The 16,558-nt window shown below is 41.9% G+C and overlaps 1 protein-coding gene across 3 annotated transcripts in view; it reads right to left on the bottom strand.

Moving 5' to 3' along the window:
• Positions 1–16,558, bottom strand: part of rlim (ring finger protein, LIM domain interacting) — a 51,033-nt gene that overhangs the window by 19,553 nt on the left and 14,922 nt on the right. For all 3 annotated transcript variants that reach the window (XM_055644131.1, XM_055644133.1, XM_055644132.1), the window contains 2 exons: positions 9,998–10,206; positions 4,740–4,847 (listed from right to left, as the gene is read on the bottom strand). In XM_055644131.1, coding sequence (XP_055500106.1) covers positions 4,740–4,847; positions 9,998–10,184 — 295 coding nt within the window. In that variant the 5' untranslated portion in view covers positions 10,185–10,206. The remainder of the gene's footprint in view (positions 1–4,739; positions 4,848–9,997; positions 10,207–16,558) is intronic.

Below are 16,558 nucleotides of genomic sequence, written 5' to 3' on the forward strand. Positions count from 1 at the left end.
TAGCATATATCCTGGAAATGTAACATTCTGAACTGAGGTACAAAGTGGAAACATGGGACAGGCAGCATATACATAGAGATAGGGTCAATATTTTGGAACTGTGATCTTGTCTCTAAACTGGGTAAGAATAAAGTGCTCAAATCAGGAAGTGGAGGGGAGAAATGCAAGAAATAAAAAAGATGCATGGTGTTAAGATTGGTGGAGGCAGAACAGATCAACTGCATTATTAGCTGGGATGATTATTAGGTAAATAAAGAAAAGGGGCCAAAAGAGCAACAATAAAAAGTAGAATCAATAGCTTGACTGGCAGTCTAAAAAAATGGGAACAGACTGAAATGCTGCAAATTGTTTATCTGAACAATGAGGTACTATTCCCACAGCTTCTGTTCACCTTAATTTGAAAATAATAACCCAAGAGGCATCAGATCAAGAATGGGTAGGGAATTAAACTGGGAGGCATCTGGAAACGAGGGGAGGGGGAGGGGGTTATACTTGCAACAAATAAATGCATTCACCAAAACTATCACCCAATCTGCATTTTAAACCCTATTGCAGAGGAGCTGGAGACCACATTGCAAATGATGATACAATAGAAAGAAAGTAACTGCTGATTCGGCGGAATAGGGTAATTCTGTAAAGGCAGAGGGAGAGGGACGCCTGTGTTTGTATGAAAGAGGAATAGCTTATTGAAGTGCAATATTGATCAGGATCTGTGTAGGGACAACTGCGTGGAATGGTGAAAGGCAAAGGATTCTCCCCATTCAGTCTTCCGCTTTCAAGGATCATCCTTCACAAATTCTCACATATGGCCAACAAATGTATCTCCTCCCCTCCCACTGATTGACCAACAGTATTGGTAATTATTCTGACCTTGTTATTTATAGCTAAGGCCTTCTTAGATTTGTTTTCACTGGAGAAACTCAGCGGGTGAGGCAGCATCTATGGAGCGAAGGAAAGTTTCGGGTCGAAACCCTTCTTCAGACTTGCTGATTCTTACATTGCCCAGTTTTAGGCATTAATCAAATTTGGATTATTACCTGGAAATGTTTCACAGTAATATCATAAATTCCAAATATTCTGGGAAAATCACACAATGGCCAGCAACTACAAGACCAATCCCCAATAATTAGGCACGATGGCCAAATAAGGATATCTCCACCAGCGTTATAACTACCATGCAACAACAAGAATAGTGGCTTGGTCAATCCTTACCTTTTGAGAAAGGTGCAGCCAGTGACAGAACAGTTAAACAAGGCTCATCAACTACAAAATGGCCACCAAAGTGTTTTTCAGCAGCTTTTCATCTGAACCATTTAAAAAAAAAAAGGTAAATCTGAGTAGCACAAACCAGTCAGCTAGTTCAAAATAATGCTCTAAAGAACATTAATTGACTATGAACCCAACTCCTGGATTGCATTGATTACCTGCTGAATGATCATGCCAGTGGGACTCCAAGGGCCTCTGTTGAATCTGTCATCCAGTGCAGATAACCGTGGGCATCCTTGATGTGTTGTGAACACAGACAGGCACTTTGTAAAACCTTGGGTGCCAATGAGGCACCAAATGGCATGTCCTTATACCGATAGCTTTGTCGTTTGAAACTGAACCAGAATCTCCAATGCCATTCCTAAATAGCGAAATAAAGTTAGTCATCTATACATCCATAGCTGCTAGCCAGTCTCCTATTGCCTGAATAATCACAAGAACTGTACCTCTATTTTTTTTTTTCTATGGCCAAATAGCTTACAACTCAGAAGGCAAGTACCTGAAGCTGCTGTTTACCAACATCCCAAGCCTTCTAGATAAAACTCCCAAAGCAGTAGCCTCCCCCCCCCCCCCCCCCCCCCCCCCCCCCCCCCCCCCCCCCCCCACACACACACACACCACCCACACACACACACACACACACACACACACACACACACACCACACCACACACACACACACACACATTTAACCCTCCAAAGTCCTTGAACACTTTACCTCCCAATTCCATGTCCTTTTCTCTAGGAATCCCATTTTCAAAATCTTTACAATCAATTTTCTGTCCTTGCCAAAGCAATCAAATGGCCCAAATCCGTCAAAAATGGAACCTTCTATGACTGGGAAATATTCACACCCATCCTCTTTGCGAGGGTTTAATGCGATTAATTGTAACATTGTAAATTAATTTGGGAGCTGCAGACATATTCAAGGACTTTGAAATAGAAAAGGAGGTTAGATACAAGCTTGTGATTAGCAGGATCAAAAGATCAGTAGACGTAGATTTTTTTCTGATTGGCAAGCCCTTTCTAAACCCGAAACAAAATAAAGTACATCCGAGGAATAAGAACCATATACGTGATTAGTTTGTGCTGGGTATGGGCATGGGCAGGTCTAATTGGAGTCAGGTCAAGGGAGCTAGATGTCGGTCTCAGAGGGGAAGAGCAAGGATGCAAAGAAGTCTTCTCAACATGTCCTTTCAACTATAAATGAGTTTCTTGCCTTTCCAGGTCTTTCTGTTCCCTCTTTGAAATTGGAAATGTGAGTGAAGATAGTTAATGCCGATGCAGCATTGGATGGCCATATTTTGAGTTTGTCCATTTCAAAACACACCTGAATGGATGTAGTGGTTCAAAGTCACAAACATTAAAAATACAATTACAAAGATGTACTAGTCACAAAGAGGATCTGGATGGAACAATGAGAGGAGTCCACAGTTCAGATTTGACAAGATAACATTTACTTGCCGATAGAATGGCATGAAATGGCTTGGAATAACACAGAACTGATTCCGTTTGTTGCAAAATGTAGGGATATGCGCAGCAATCATTTATTGTACATCTGGGCATTGTCCTGACTGAAAGGGATAGAAAGTGGAGAATCTGGCAAAGGCACAAAAATTGATGTAATTGTATGTAATGAAACTGGACATTGGCAAAGGAGAACAGAAAATCTGTAGATGAAATGATAACAACCATGAACTCTACAGTTAAGTGCAAGATTAACCCATGTTCAGTGAAGTTGGGAGGATAAATTCCTCATATGTTGCAAAACCTACTTGGCTAATATAGTATGATTATAATAATGACATGCCTAGACATTGGGCAAAAATAATGCATAAATGGAACGGGGCCAGTTGCAAGAGTTTGAGCTGCCAGTTATGAGTAGTAAGGGAATAGCCACATTAATTTGCAGCGGTCTCCTTAAGGCTGCTTAAGCTTAGTGCAGAGAATCTTTTTTCAGATGTGGATACAAAAGAAGTTATTTTGATACATGAATTACATAAGAACTGCAAATCTCTTGACCATAAAATGCAAAAATAAGCAAAATATAACTGATTTGGTAGGACTTTGAGATGCAATTCATCCAGATAAGGCAAATACTGCTCGAACCTCCCATTGTCTGGATACCTTAAGAGTGGAATTCCTTGCTTTTACATCTTATTTGGACCATCTTCTGATACCAAGCTGCATTTTTATTATAAACCATTTTTGGGAAAACTAGCTTTCATAATTCTGGCACCATTGATAATGGTGACTCAATGAGGATCTGCCTTTTTTGGGGGGGATCTCTCTACAATCAACCAGAGGCTAAATCATACAACGTAGTTTTTCATCATGGTTTAATTGAAAAAATATGCACAACATCAATCTAACATTTAATTGAGAAGTTTTCAGGCAGTAAACATCTCAAGTAAGCCAATGTACCGTATTGCTCAAATACCTGATTTTTCAGTCTCTGTTAAATGCTAGAGCAAACGTGTTGTACAGGATGTATTCCTCTGCGGTCAGGCCATTATACTTACAAATGACTTCAACATTTTCTCCACTAATGTCAATTTTGTGAATTATCTCTCTTATTTGCATTTAAAATTATTTCACTACTTAAGGGAATACGAATGATAGATGACTACTTTCAAATAGATTTGTAAACTGGCTAATATCTTCAATTATCTAGTAATTCAAGTGCTTTTAATTCACTGATGCTTTAAATTGTTCATTTCATGGGTTTCACCCAAGTGCCACCAGGAGCCACATTCTTCGGACAAATCCTGGAAAGGTAAACTTGGACGGATTGTGTTTGGAAACACAAAATCACTTTGGTGGTACAATCACCAAGAAAGATTTATAGAGATTTATAGAGATTCAATTTGCAAGAAGTAGAATACAGCCTTATTAACGGAGTGAACTAAATGGGCTCAATTGGCTAAGGTGTTATTTTAATGTATTCAGTGTCCACCTGCAACAGGAGATTTCCAAATGTCGACTGTGCAGCTACAGGTCTGAAAGAATATGAAAGAAGCTCGTAATGGAATACCTAAATTTGTGAGCGCTATTGTAAATTTGGATGTCAACTCAATGTGCAGGATTCACCATCACTGCTAGAAACAACCCAAACGTAGAAAATGTTTGAGAGGATGAGTCTCAGTTCTTGCACTCTCCAGGGCCAATAGTCTACACAGAGGTAGAATGGCTGCTTTGGAAGAAAAAATCCATTAAAATTGTTATTTATAATAAAGATTTTGGGGTTCGAAGAGAAGAATGGACACCACGTATCAGGTACAACAACGAAGAGATCCACAGCATAGTGCTGTTAATCCAAAGTTTAGCAAAGTCATCTATTTATTTTATATTCTACATGGATGTACATTTAGTCGACCTCATAAATGAAAATTAAATCTTTTAAACTGAATTCTGGAAACCTTAATATCTCTATCACTATGCTCCAAATTAGATTATTTTCATTTATACGCTCACCTCGATTGTCACCAGAGCCTTCGCTCCTTCGAGCATCAGGGTTGTTCGGAATTGTGCCGTTTTTTACTTGCTGCAGGCGCCTGGTAAGTTCTTCTTCTGTAATTTCCCCTTCAAAATACAATTAGGATAGATCCCATGAATAATGCCATTAAATGTATCACAAAGGTTCTGATCACAAGCTAACAATACTAAAATTGCTATCACCTTCTAACCTGTTATTTTACATTGCGTTTTTGATGGAACTTTGAATGGCAAATTTTAAGGAGCAGCCAGCTAAAATTAAAATTATTTAAATTAATACAGTATCATTGGATTATTGCGCCAAAACCAAGCTTATGGTATATTTACACACAAGCATAGTGTTTCCAATAAAAATATCAATACAAAAAAACAGCAAGGGTGATCCTCATACATTCCTTCCCTCTCTCTAGTCAAGAACAAGAGGCCAATTATAATATTCAAAAATCCACTGCCGAGATCAGATGATGTCTCAAACATTACACATATTTACGCTATTGACTTCAACCAGAGGACCTTTGTCAAATTATTATTTTAAATATATTTAATCAAATCTTAGGGGAAATTATTTCTAATGCAGCATTTATATTACAATCTTCTGTAAAAGATCTATTCTTATGCATCTGCCAAATCCAATAATTCTGATTGATCTGACACTGCATCACAAGATGCAAGACTGTTGTATAGATTCATGGCATTTTGTTTATTAAAGCAAAGTACTGCAAATCGAGTGCTGACAATACTCAAATTAGGGGGCAACTGTGGAGAGAGAAAAAGTTAATATTGCAGATCAATAACCTACTTATGAAATGGAAGTTAAGATGCACAAAGGATGGAAGGGAAGGAAAGAACTAAAGGCCTGTGGTAGAATGGAAAGCGGACAAAATGAAATGGTAAAAGGTATCATAAATAAGAGATGGAGGAACCCAAAAGTAATAGACGAGTCTGGATTACTTGCCACTCAAAATTGCAACGCCAAATTAATATTCAATTGAACTGTTGAATTTAGTAAGCTGTAATGTGAAAGATAAAAAGAATTAACGGCAACTCATTCTTCCCCCTTTACTTTTTCCATGAGGCTTTCTATATTTGTTCAATGATGTAATGAGAGAGCAGTGAATCAACCGCAGGACCCACTTTCATGGATTTATCATCAAAAGCATTGTTTGATGGGATACGACATTTATACGGACTAACTATTCATAACATGATGCTAAATCAGCTTGTTCTAATTTGAGTTCGCAATGTATATGCAAATTACACTGTTTCCTAAAAATCAGCCAGAATGCCATTTGTATCTCCATACTTTGGTTCCAAACTGATGTTGAGCACACAAATCCACACAGCTTGATCATGGTTTGTTCTTAATCCCCTCCATGCCACTCCATGGGAGCATGCATCAGAGGAAAGGAGGATATTACAGGTGACTTCTACTGCATTTGTGACCATCTTCGCAAAAGGCCCCAAGTCCTACACCAATAACTAGAGGGTCTACCTGCTCTCCGCTTCAAATAAAATCTTTGTCAGGGTACTCTACAACTGCCTCTTATTGGCTAAAGAATCAGTATGGATTAATTTATCCGGTGGAACAGTTGACAACAATATGACCTGGAAACAACACTTAGAAAAATTGTAGGGTGCAGCAATAACAATTACCGTTTACAATTTTATTAAAACTTTCAACTCCATCTTGGCAACCATAAATATCCAAGTCCAATTTTGTCCATGCAAGCCCTGTTTACCAGTGGGCCTACCACAGGACCTCTCAGTAAAAATCAGTGTCAATCAAAGCTACACCATTGCCCCACTTTTCTTAATATTTCTCACTTCAATGTTGCATATCACCTCCAACAAAACTCTCGTGAGAGTGGAGTTAATTTTCAGAACTAATGGAACCTGTGGGACCTACAATCTAGAACCAAGTTAACCCAGATTTCTGGTCAAGTGGCATTACTCAGACCATGCTCGTTTGCATAGACAGAACCAAGCTCCAAACCATTGACAATACTTTCACTGAAGATATGAAAGGATTAGTCTTACACTCTTCGTCTGCAAGCCAGAAGTTCTCATCCAGCTAGCCACTGCGTACCATGTTGCCCTCCAATAAAGGAATATGGCAAGACCCTGGAAAATGTGGATCGCTTCCCATTTCTCAGTAATTATCCTTCAGCAAGGAAAGACATTACTGATGGAATTCACCAATGTGTTAACTGAGACACTAGTTGAAGATCCAGACCTGTGTCCAGATCCAGTGTGTGCCTGCCCTCCTTTGCTTTACCTCCATGTCAGGGAATTTGTTAGCAACCAAAACCTATCACAAGCCAAATTGCCACAGTTAACTTGACGACACTTCTTCCCACCCTGCTTCCCGAAAGGACCAAATTCTATTCCATCCGTTCCTTAGGCTCTGTCATATTTATTCAAGACACCTTCCTTTGTGTCCATGGCATTCTTTCTAACAAAGTTCTCAACTACATCAGCTCTATTTCCTTGTTTTTACTCCCTCTGCACCCAGACAGAACAAGGGGTAGGGTTGCCCTGTCCTCGCCTTCCAATCTACAAGCACCCGCATTCAACAGATCATCATTTGCACTTAAAGATATCTGCCCCCCTTTCAGCATTCTACTGGTCATTCCTCCACAACTCTCTGGTTTAGTGCTACCAAACACAACACACAGCACCTCACTTACAACTGCAGGAATTAAAACACTGTTTTACATTTTCTCGCCACTCAGATACCCTAAAAGTCTTCTCAGTGAAGCAGTGATTCACTTGCACCTTCTAACTTGTTAAGGATGGGATCTCCTCTCACTGGCAAAAATAAAAGCCGATTGATGGCTTTGATGAGCACCTTGATTCAGTCTGTAGGATGACAGTGAGCTCCCAGTCTCCTTCCCATGCTGACCTCTGACTTTAGCCTTCTATGCTCTTCCAGTGAAGTCCTATGTAAGGCCAGTGAACAACACATCATTCAACTAGAAATTCTGCAAAACCTCAAGATTTAATACTGAATTAATTTATTTCCAGATATCCTGACCTTCCTGTGTCAAAACGTCAGATTCGAAGTAAAGTTGTCCTCCATTACCCTCTTCCAGGCAAATTGTGTTAATTTGCATCATCTGGCCAATTTTGATCTTCATCATATCACACACATAAATTGCATTCTCTCCCAAGTACCTCGTCTGCAACTTGAAAAGACTCATATTTCACACTTTTCCAGTCTTGATTAAAGATATTAATCCTGAAACACCAACCACTTTTATTTCCACAGATGCTGACTGGCTATAAAAAAACTCCAGCTTTCATTTTTTTTCTCTCAAATTTCAAGCATTTGCATTTTTTGCTTTTCAGTTACAGTCCTCAACTATTTATCTACTTAAAATCTTTCCAAATAGTGAATAATTATTTTTGATAACCATTAAATGTCAGGCTCAATAGTCTTCCCCCTTCTCCTCCCACCCCCAAGTTCCACAAAACATTATAAAAGGAAACTGGTCCACATTCTACAGATTACAAGCAAGATGGAGAAGTTGGCCTTCCAGAAAGCACTATAGAGAAAGTCATGTCATTCTGAAATAGGCACGCTACAGCCCACCCTTGTCCAATCAGGCAACGTTTTACAATAGAACTGCAATGAAGTCTTGCATTGCATCCTGAGGTATATCAAACAATGTTCCGCAAAATCAATGACAAGTTTACAATTATAAGTTTGAAACTGCAACTATACTTTGCACAATGTCCACAACCGCATTTGGATGAACCAGCAACATGTGGAAAAAGCACAAACACATCAACAACATGAGAGCTTTGTGATTATTGCCTTCCAAAGAGCAAATGTTCTTAATATGTTGGAGTGAAAGTTGTTGTTCCACCCACCTAAGTACAAGAAAGGTCGCACACAGAAGAAAATATGTGAGAACAGTGGAAGTCTTGCATAACATGCCACTCATATAATTCCAGGAAATGCCACTTCAAATTTTATGTCTGATGTTTTAAAAAGGGAGTTTACTTGCCTACTTACCATATACATTTACCTTTCCATCCTCACACCCAGGTAAAACATACTATGCTCCACATGACTCCCACCTGACCATAAGCTTTTATTTTGCCTTACACCAAGATTTTCCAGTGCTCACCTGAGCTTCCTCCCTTTCCTGTTCCCTCTGGCGGTGAATTCCATATCTTCACCAAATGGGATAAAAAAAAGTCACTTCACCTAACCTCTAATCCTTCGACCTCAGGTTATACTATTTTGCGGAAGAAAACAGGTCCTTCGATTCAAACAAGACCCCTCACCTCTCAATTGAATCTCCACTTATCCTCCTTTCTTCCAAAGAAAAAACACCACCTTGTTCTATCTTTTAACATAGCTAAACTCTACCAATCATGGCAATAGTATCACAAGGTCCTGTACTCTGGCCTTGTTCTGTGTCAGTGATCTAACAATTATTTTAATACGTTCTGGCAAGACGGTTCAATTCTTACATTATACACCTCACTCAATCAATAGAGGAAAGAAGCCAGCATATCACCTTAACCACTTTAACCATCTATCCTAATTTCAGGCATTTGCAGACATGTACTATCTTCTATTCTTCTCATTTTGTAGTGTCCTAAAATTAATTCTGCATTACCTCTCATTTGCCCTCCATTAATACATTAACTTGGAATAAATATGCCAAATGCAATTCCATAGACCCTTTTACTCCTCAGTTGACCATCTAACTGAAAACTTCTTCCTTAGTTTTCAGCACATCTTTCTACCACATGGACATTAGTTTAATCTAAAAACATCTTAATCATGACCCATCTTTAAATCTAGTTCCTTGACATATAAATCATAAAAGGTATATTGCTTGTTTAAAAAAAAAAATTAACAACACTTCTTGATGACGTCTCAAAATTGTAATTAGTCCTTAGCTGCCTTTTGAAATCCAATATAAAAAATAAGTTACATCTGTGGTCAGGAACACAAATGTACATTAAACCTGCTCTTAAAAACCTTTAACTGTAAGGTAAAAAAAACCCCACCTCTGGACAAATGCATAATTAACTGCACCCAGCAACACAAGGCCACAACGCCAATCTAACAGGGAAAAGTCAATCTCTTACATTCTCCAACGTTATTGCAATCTTTCTACCAGGTCGCCAACAGACAACACAAAAAGAGTGTTTAATATCCACACAATTTTTCTCTCACAAAAAACAAGCAAGGATATTCATTGTATTAGATGGCCCACCTGGTGTACCAAACAGGTTATTATCCCTCATCAGCCTGTATTCCTCTTCACTCAGGTTATTGACAAAATGATAGAAGGCTTCCTCCCGATCTAGGCGGTCCGACTGATGCCTGCGCTGATCTTCATTAGTCGAATGAGTGTCAGCCTGCTCATTTCTTCCACTATCTTCATTAGCAGCATTTTCCATACTGAGTTAAAACAGATTTTACCTGGAGAAAATGGTGTGAAAACAGGGGTTGTAATGTATATAGTTTATACATTGGTTTCTTTTAGTACTCCTTAAAAGGAAAGGTTTTAAAGTTCTTTAAAAACATAAATTATCTTTAAAAAGTAATGACAATGTATTGGGAGCACTCTCAAACCAGACTCATACTCCAGAGTTTAAATACATAATGTAGATTGGCAATGCAAACAAGCATAGCACTGCTGGACATGGTTTCCCAGATGATGCTTTAAATAGGGGCCGTGTTCTCTTAAATTATTTTGAAAAAGATCCCATTGCACCGATGGAGATCTCACTGTTGTATATCACACCATTAAACTTCAACCAAAATATTGGATCTCGGAATTTATTGCTTCCGGCAGAATTTTTCTGCACAACAGGTTGGTGCATTTGCTTATAATACATGTATACTTTAAAATTATTCAACTAATATTGAAACAATTGACACTTTGGGATGTTGTAATGTAGCAAAGATTCTATAAGATTAAAGCTTCCAAAATGTAAACACTAAGTTAAGTTTGGATGCAGAACAAAATCGTAATTTGGCCTTTCACTAATATACTGTTAAAACGGACAATGTCTCAAATGATGTCAAAGCAGAATGAAACTTTTTAAAGCAGGATTCAATTTCAGACCGATATCACAACAGAGTTCTGCTACCGAAATCAGGATGTACTTGCATTATCACATCAATGATCTCACATGCAGCAATCTCACAATATTAGCAAAGGAAGTGTAGAAATGGCAAATAGTGATGATCTTTTTTCATGGAATGGACAACATAGATTGCAAAATATAGACAGAAAATGCTGGAGTAACTCAGTGGGTCAGACAGCATCGCTGGAGAAAATGGATAAGTGACGTTTCGGGTCGGGACCCTTCAATAATTAAAATCATAATTATAGATTGCCAAGGCTTTTGTGAAAGCATAAGGGGAAAGCTGCTTGGCTTATTTTGGTATCGTTAAACTTTGCTTACAAATAGTGCAAAGATGCATCACTTCAGGAATAAAAAAGAATAATGAGGTAAAACTGACTAGATTGGGCCTATAAACTCTGAAATGTACTAAAGCAAGAGACGAAAGTAACTTTTTGAGGGGACTTAAAAGACTCAAGATAGGACTTGCTGTTTTCAACTGCAGAATGAATTTCTCTCAGCGTAAATTGTGGAATTCTCTAACGGGTTGTGGATGCTGAATTATTAACAATGCTTAACACTCAGCCCAAAAGATCACATTTGTGGATTCAACTCCTTCCACCGTGGGCATGCTTTACACAAAATAGGACGTTTTTTTGCAATACAAAATATCCTAAGTTACCTGAACAGCATGCAGTTCAAATTGGCGTCTTTACCAAAGAAGGAGATATTAGATGTAACTAGACCAGGGACAGACCCGTTGGGTCTGCTTCCCCCAACACAGCCGCCCTCTACCCGTAGCCCCCACGAGAGGCGTGGGGAGCAGAGAGGAAGCTTGAGGGGGGGCAGAGAGGAAGTGTGAGGGGGCAGAGAGGGAGAGGGTAGAGTTTGGGAGATGGGGGGCGTCGGCACAAGGGAGGGCTGGTTCCTGAATGCAATACTCCCTCGAAACCAGTCTGATGGGTCGCGGCACCAGGCTGCAGGCTCCAGGGCCTGAGTAACGGGCGGGGAATGGTCGAGGGGGGGGGGGGGGGGTAGGTGATGGGAACATTTTCATTAATAACTGGAGAAATAAAGCATTAACATTTTCAGATAAGGTGATTTCAGACTCCAGGGGGAAAATCTCTAGCGGAATATGTAAATAATGTTACAGTTAACGTGTCGTTTTTTTCGAGAAGACGTGATTATATACAAACAAACACACACACACACAAACAAACAGACTTTTAATAGGTACTAGACCAAGTGCAGACCCATTGGATCTGTTCCCCCAATGTGCAGTTGGGGGGGGGGGGGGGGGGGGGACGGCATGCGGCGTCACACACATTAACCACTCCCCCACACACACACTAACTACCCCCCCCCCCCTCCCGCCGCGCACATGCTATCTAAATCCCTTGTGATGTTATAATATTATTAATTTGCTCCTTTTACCCCATAATCGCCCTTACTGACGCATAGCCCCCAACTCGCAGGCGCGTCTAGAGAGGGAGAGGGGGGTAGAGAGTGAGGGCAGAGAGAGAAGGGGGGCGAGAGGGGGGGGGGAAGGGGGGGGGAGGGGGGGGGGGGGGGAGGGAGGGGGGGGTGGAGGGAGGGGGGGGGGGGGGGGGGGGGGGGGGGGGGGGGGGGGGGGGGGGGGGGGGGGGGGGGGGGGGGGGGGGGGGGGGGGGGAGGGAGGGAGGGGGGGGGGGGGGGGGGAGGGGAGGGGGGGAGGGGGGGGAGAGGAGAGGGGGGTGGGAAAGGGAGAGAGAGAGAGAAGGGGAGAAAGAGACAGAGAGAGGTGGAGAGGGAGAGAGAGGGGGGGGAGGGAGAGGGGTGGGGGGGGGGGGGGGAGAAAGGGAGAGGGGGAGAGAGAGGGAGAGGGTTGGGGGAGAGAGAAAGGGGGGGGGGGAGAGAGAGGAGTGGGGGTCGCAAGGTTTTTATCAAAGGACTTGCGAGAGGGGCGACTGGCAGTACGTTGGGTTTGCAGCAGGAGGGAGGGAGGGGGGAGATGGAAGGAGGATGGGGAGAGAGCGGACCTGAGCTCGGTGACGGGGCCGACCTCGGGCGGCGTGCAGAGCCTCGGCAGCTCTTTTCCCTGCGATCAACGGAGGAATTTCAGGTTTCCCAGAGGGAGTAATGCCCCGCGCGACAATAACTGCCGCGGCCATGTTCAAGCCGGTGGCCTCCAATGACCGGCTGTGACCTCCCGATCGGCAGAGCATTTTGAGAACGGGGGGGGGGTGGTTTGGAGTAGGCGGGCGTGGAAATCCAGCTGTGGGCTTCTGACTCTCCGGAGCACTCAGGGGATGGGAGGGGCGCGTAGGCGGGCGGGGCTTCGCCAACTGTGAGTTCAGCGGAACTTATGTGGAGAAATTCAGCGCGTGAGGAGTCGCTGCCCCACGATCTGTAGAACAAAGAAGCTACAGCGGAACGCAGCTGTCGAATCTTTGTTCTGCAGAACTTTCTCGATATCTCTGCGCCTTTAATCCACAGCGGCCGGGCAGGGCGCAGGGCCAGGACATAGGTGGGCCTTTATTGGTCTGCATGTGGGCATTGTGACGTCAGCAGCTGCTGATTTAAAGAAAAACAGTAAGTTTTGTGAAGGATTTTATTGAAAATGTGTACAGAAAAATGACCAAATTTAATGAGTGGATACGCGAATGTAAAAGTAAAATCACTAGCGAAATGGTAAAAATCTCGGCTTTTTGCGCCTGGTTTTCGCGGAGTAACGAATCAAAGGCAAAATCAAAGGCAAAATCAAAATAACATACACCCACACACGCAGTTTTAAAAGTATATAGATAGATATGTTAGAAAACAAAACATGAATGAAAATTTCCATCTTGCTTTCAATTAAGTATAATCTCCAGAAAGCTAAACCAATAAAATTATGCACAAAAAACTGGAGTAACTCAGTGGGACAGACAGCATCTCTTGAGAGAAGGAATGGGTGATGTTTCGGGTCGAGACCCTTCTTCAGTCTCGACCCGAAACATCACCCATTCCTTCTCTCCAGAGATGCTGCCTGCCTTTCTGAGTTACTCCAGCTTTTTGTGTCCATCTTCGGTTTAAACCAGCATCAGCAGTTCCTTCCTACACAAAATAAAATTATACAATTGGTTAAGGATGCAAATTCAAAGTTTACTAATCCAAATGAGGTCACAATATTAAAGTATATATATAGAAATTATGTTTTGTTTAAAAAGATTTAGTGTTATACAATACAATGAAATCACAATCAAAAGTGGATTCAGAGACTTCAAACCAGCAAAGCAAAACAGTATGGTAGATGCATTTTGACATATTTGCTACTAAAATACCTGACTGATTAAATATGAATCAGATTCCAGGCTTTGTTAATACATTTATTCTCATTATTTAGGTATTCAAAAAGTATTATTTAATTGAAATGTAATAAAAAGGAACTGCAGATGCTGGTTTATACCAAAGATAGACAGAAAATGCTGGTGATGTTTTCAGGAATTATTTAATTGACACTGTTTTACTTTACACCAGCCCATTTAAAGGAAAAGAATAACAAAATTGATCAATGAATTCTACTTTTTCCAAAACAGCAATAGCCAGGTCATCCATATAAACTGAAAAGCCATTCGGATTATTTCATTAATGTAGTGGTAAGCATTCTTCTTCTTCTTTCGTGTGGCGTGCACAGCCTAAAGTTGTTGGACAACTTGTTCTATTTGATCTTCCGTTTGTGCACGTCGAGTTGATTGCATTAGTCGAAACAGGGCGGACCACGTGAAGGTTGCAATCATCCACCCCAGTGGTAAGCGTTAATTTCAAGTAAAAGATACATAGCCAGACATGGTACAGAAATATCAACTCAGAATCAATGAGCTTAAATTCTACCGTCAGTGTCCAAAAGGCAGGAGAAATAAGCTGCACTTAGAGCCTGGTTCATCATCAAATAATGGATAATTTTTGCATCGTCTCTTCGCTCCATTTGCCTCATCATTCAATTCCCTAAATGACCAAAACATCTTGTCCCAAGTACTGCCACTGAGAATTCCCCGCCTCCCAGAGCCGTAAATTTAAGAATTCGGAAGACCATGGAACACAGAAAAGGAAAAAAAAAATGACATGAAGCTGTCAAATCTCAAAATTAAACAATGCTATTGTTTGAAAAGCAACCGACTGTTAAGCTCACAAATCAGAAATCACCAACGCAATTTAATAATTTAATGTACAATACGTATAGATGGTAGGTTAGGCATGTCTGTAACAAAGAAAGACCTTACTCTCAAAATATATTACCTGGAAAATGTTTTACTCTCTCTTGCCTAAGGAACTTTCTGGGAAGTATTTGTATTTTATTTCTTCCTATGCCATAGACACTTGTTATTTTTAATCTAAGGTTCTGTATAGACATATGGGCTGAAGGGTTGTTCCTGTTCCACACTGTTTTACTTTCCATTTATTCCACAAGAATACAGTCAATTTAAACTCAACAATAGTAACAGAACTTCACAGCTTCTTTCTGATTCCACTAATAACATGAGATAAAGCCACGACCGCACCTAGCAAGAAAATATTCCATATCAGGACACAAAGTGCTGAAGTAACTCAGTGGGTCTGGCAGCACCTTTGGAGAATGATGTTCTCCGCAGATGTTGCCCGACCCACTGAGTTACTCCAGCATTGTGTGTCCTTCATTGTAAACCAGCATCTGTTGTTCCTCGTTTATCAACATTCCATATACCCTTGCTTCTCATATGATTCAGTTAAGCATTGAACTCGCACGTCAACAACTTTGGTTAATTAACCAAAAATTCTCAACCGCCACTAGTGTATCTGCCTCCGCCATTATCCTTTCCTGTGTATTCCAGGCACCCACCACCTGTGTGTAAACAAAGTACCCAACACATTTACTTTACACCTTGACCCTGTCACTATAAAGCTGTGCCTTCCAGTCTTTGATATTTCCATCCTGTGAAGAAGATTGGACTGTCTACCCCCATCTATGCCTCTCATAATTTCATATACAGGTGCACAACCTTTTATCCGAAAGCCTTGGGACCAGACACTTGTCGGATTTCGGACATTTTCGGATTGGAAGATTTTTAGCGTAGATTAGGTAGGTAGCGCGGGCGGCTTGAAAAGTCTGGAGCAGCTGCCTCCTCCCCGGAGACCGGGAGAATCATTGCATAAATGTTAGTCAGTTAGTTTGGAGGGATTTTATGTGGTGGTGGTGGTGTAGGGGTGAAGGGGGAAACTTTAATTCTTAGTCCCCTACCTACCTGGTCGGTGACTCGCAACCTCGCGGAGCTGGGGGCTCCGTCCGGCCGCGGGCGGCGCCGGTTGGAGCTCCGACCCCGGCAACTCTACCCCTGGCTGCGAGGCGCTCCAAATCCAGCGCGGCCCGCGGCCGGACGTCCCAGCTCCGAGAATGTCGGGAGTCGGCGGCGTCGCGAGCAATGCCTTACCGGGTCGCCGTGCGGCAAGCTCCGGAGCGCTGTGGCCGCCTTCTTCCAACATTCGCGGAGCGTCGCTGGATTTGGAGCCGCGGAGCTGGGGGCTCCGTCCGGCCGCGGGCGGCGCCGGTTGGAGCTCCGACCCCGGCAACTCTACCCCTGGCTGCGCGGCTCCAAATCCAGCGACGCTCCGCGATGTTGTGTGTCGGCGGCCACAGCGCTCCGGAGCTTGCCGCACGGCGACCCGGTAAGGCATTGCTCGCGACGCCGCCGACTCCCGACATTCTC

Source organism: Leucoraja erinacea, chromosome 12, assembly GCF_028641065.1.
Source record: "Leucoraja erinacea ecotype New England chromosome 12, Leri_hhj_1, whole genome shotgun sequence".
NCBI lineage: Eukaryota > Metazoa > Chordata > Chondrichthyes > Rajiformes > Rajidae > Leucoraja > Leucoraja erinaceus.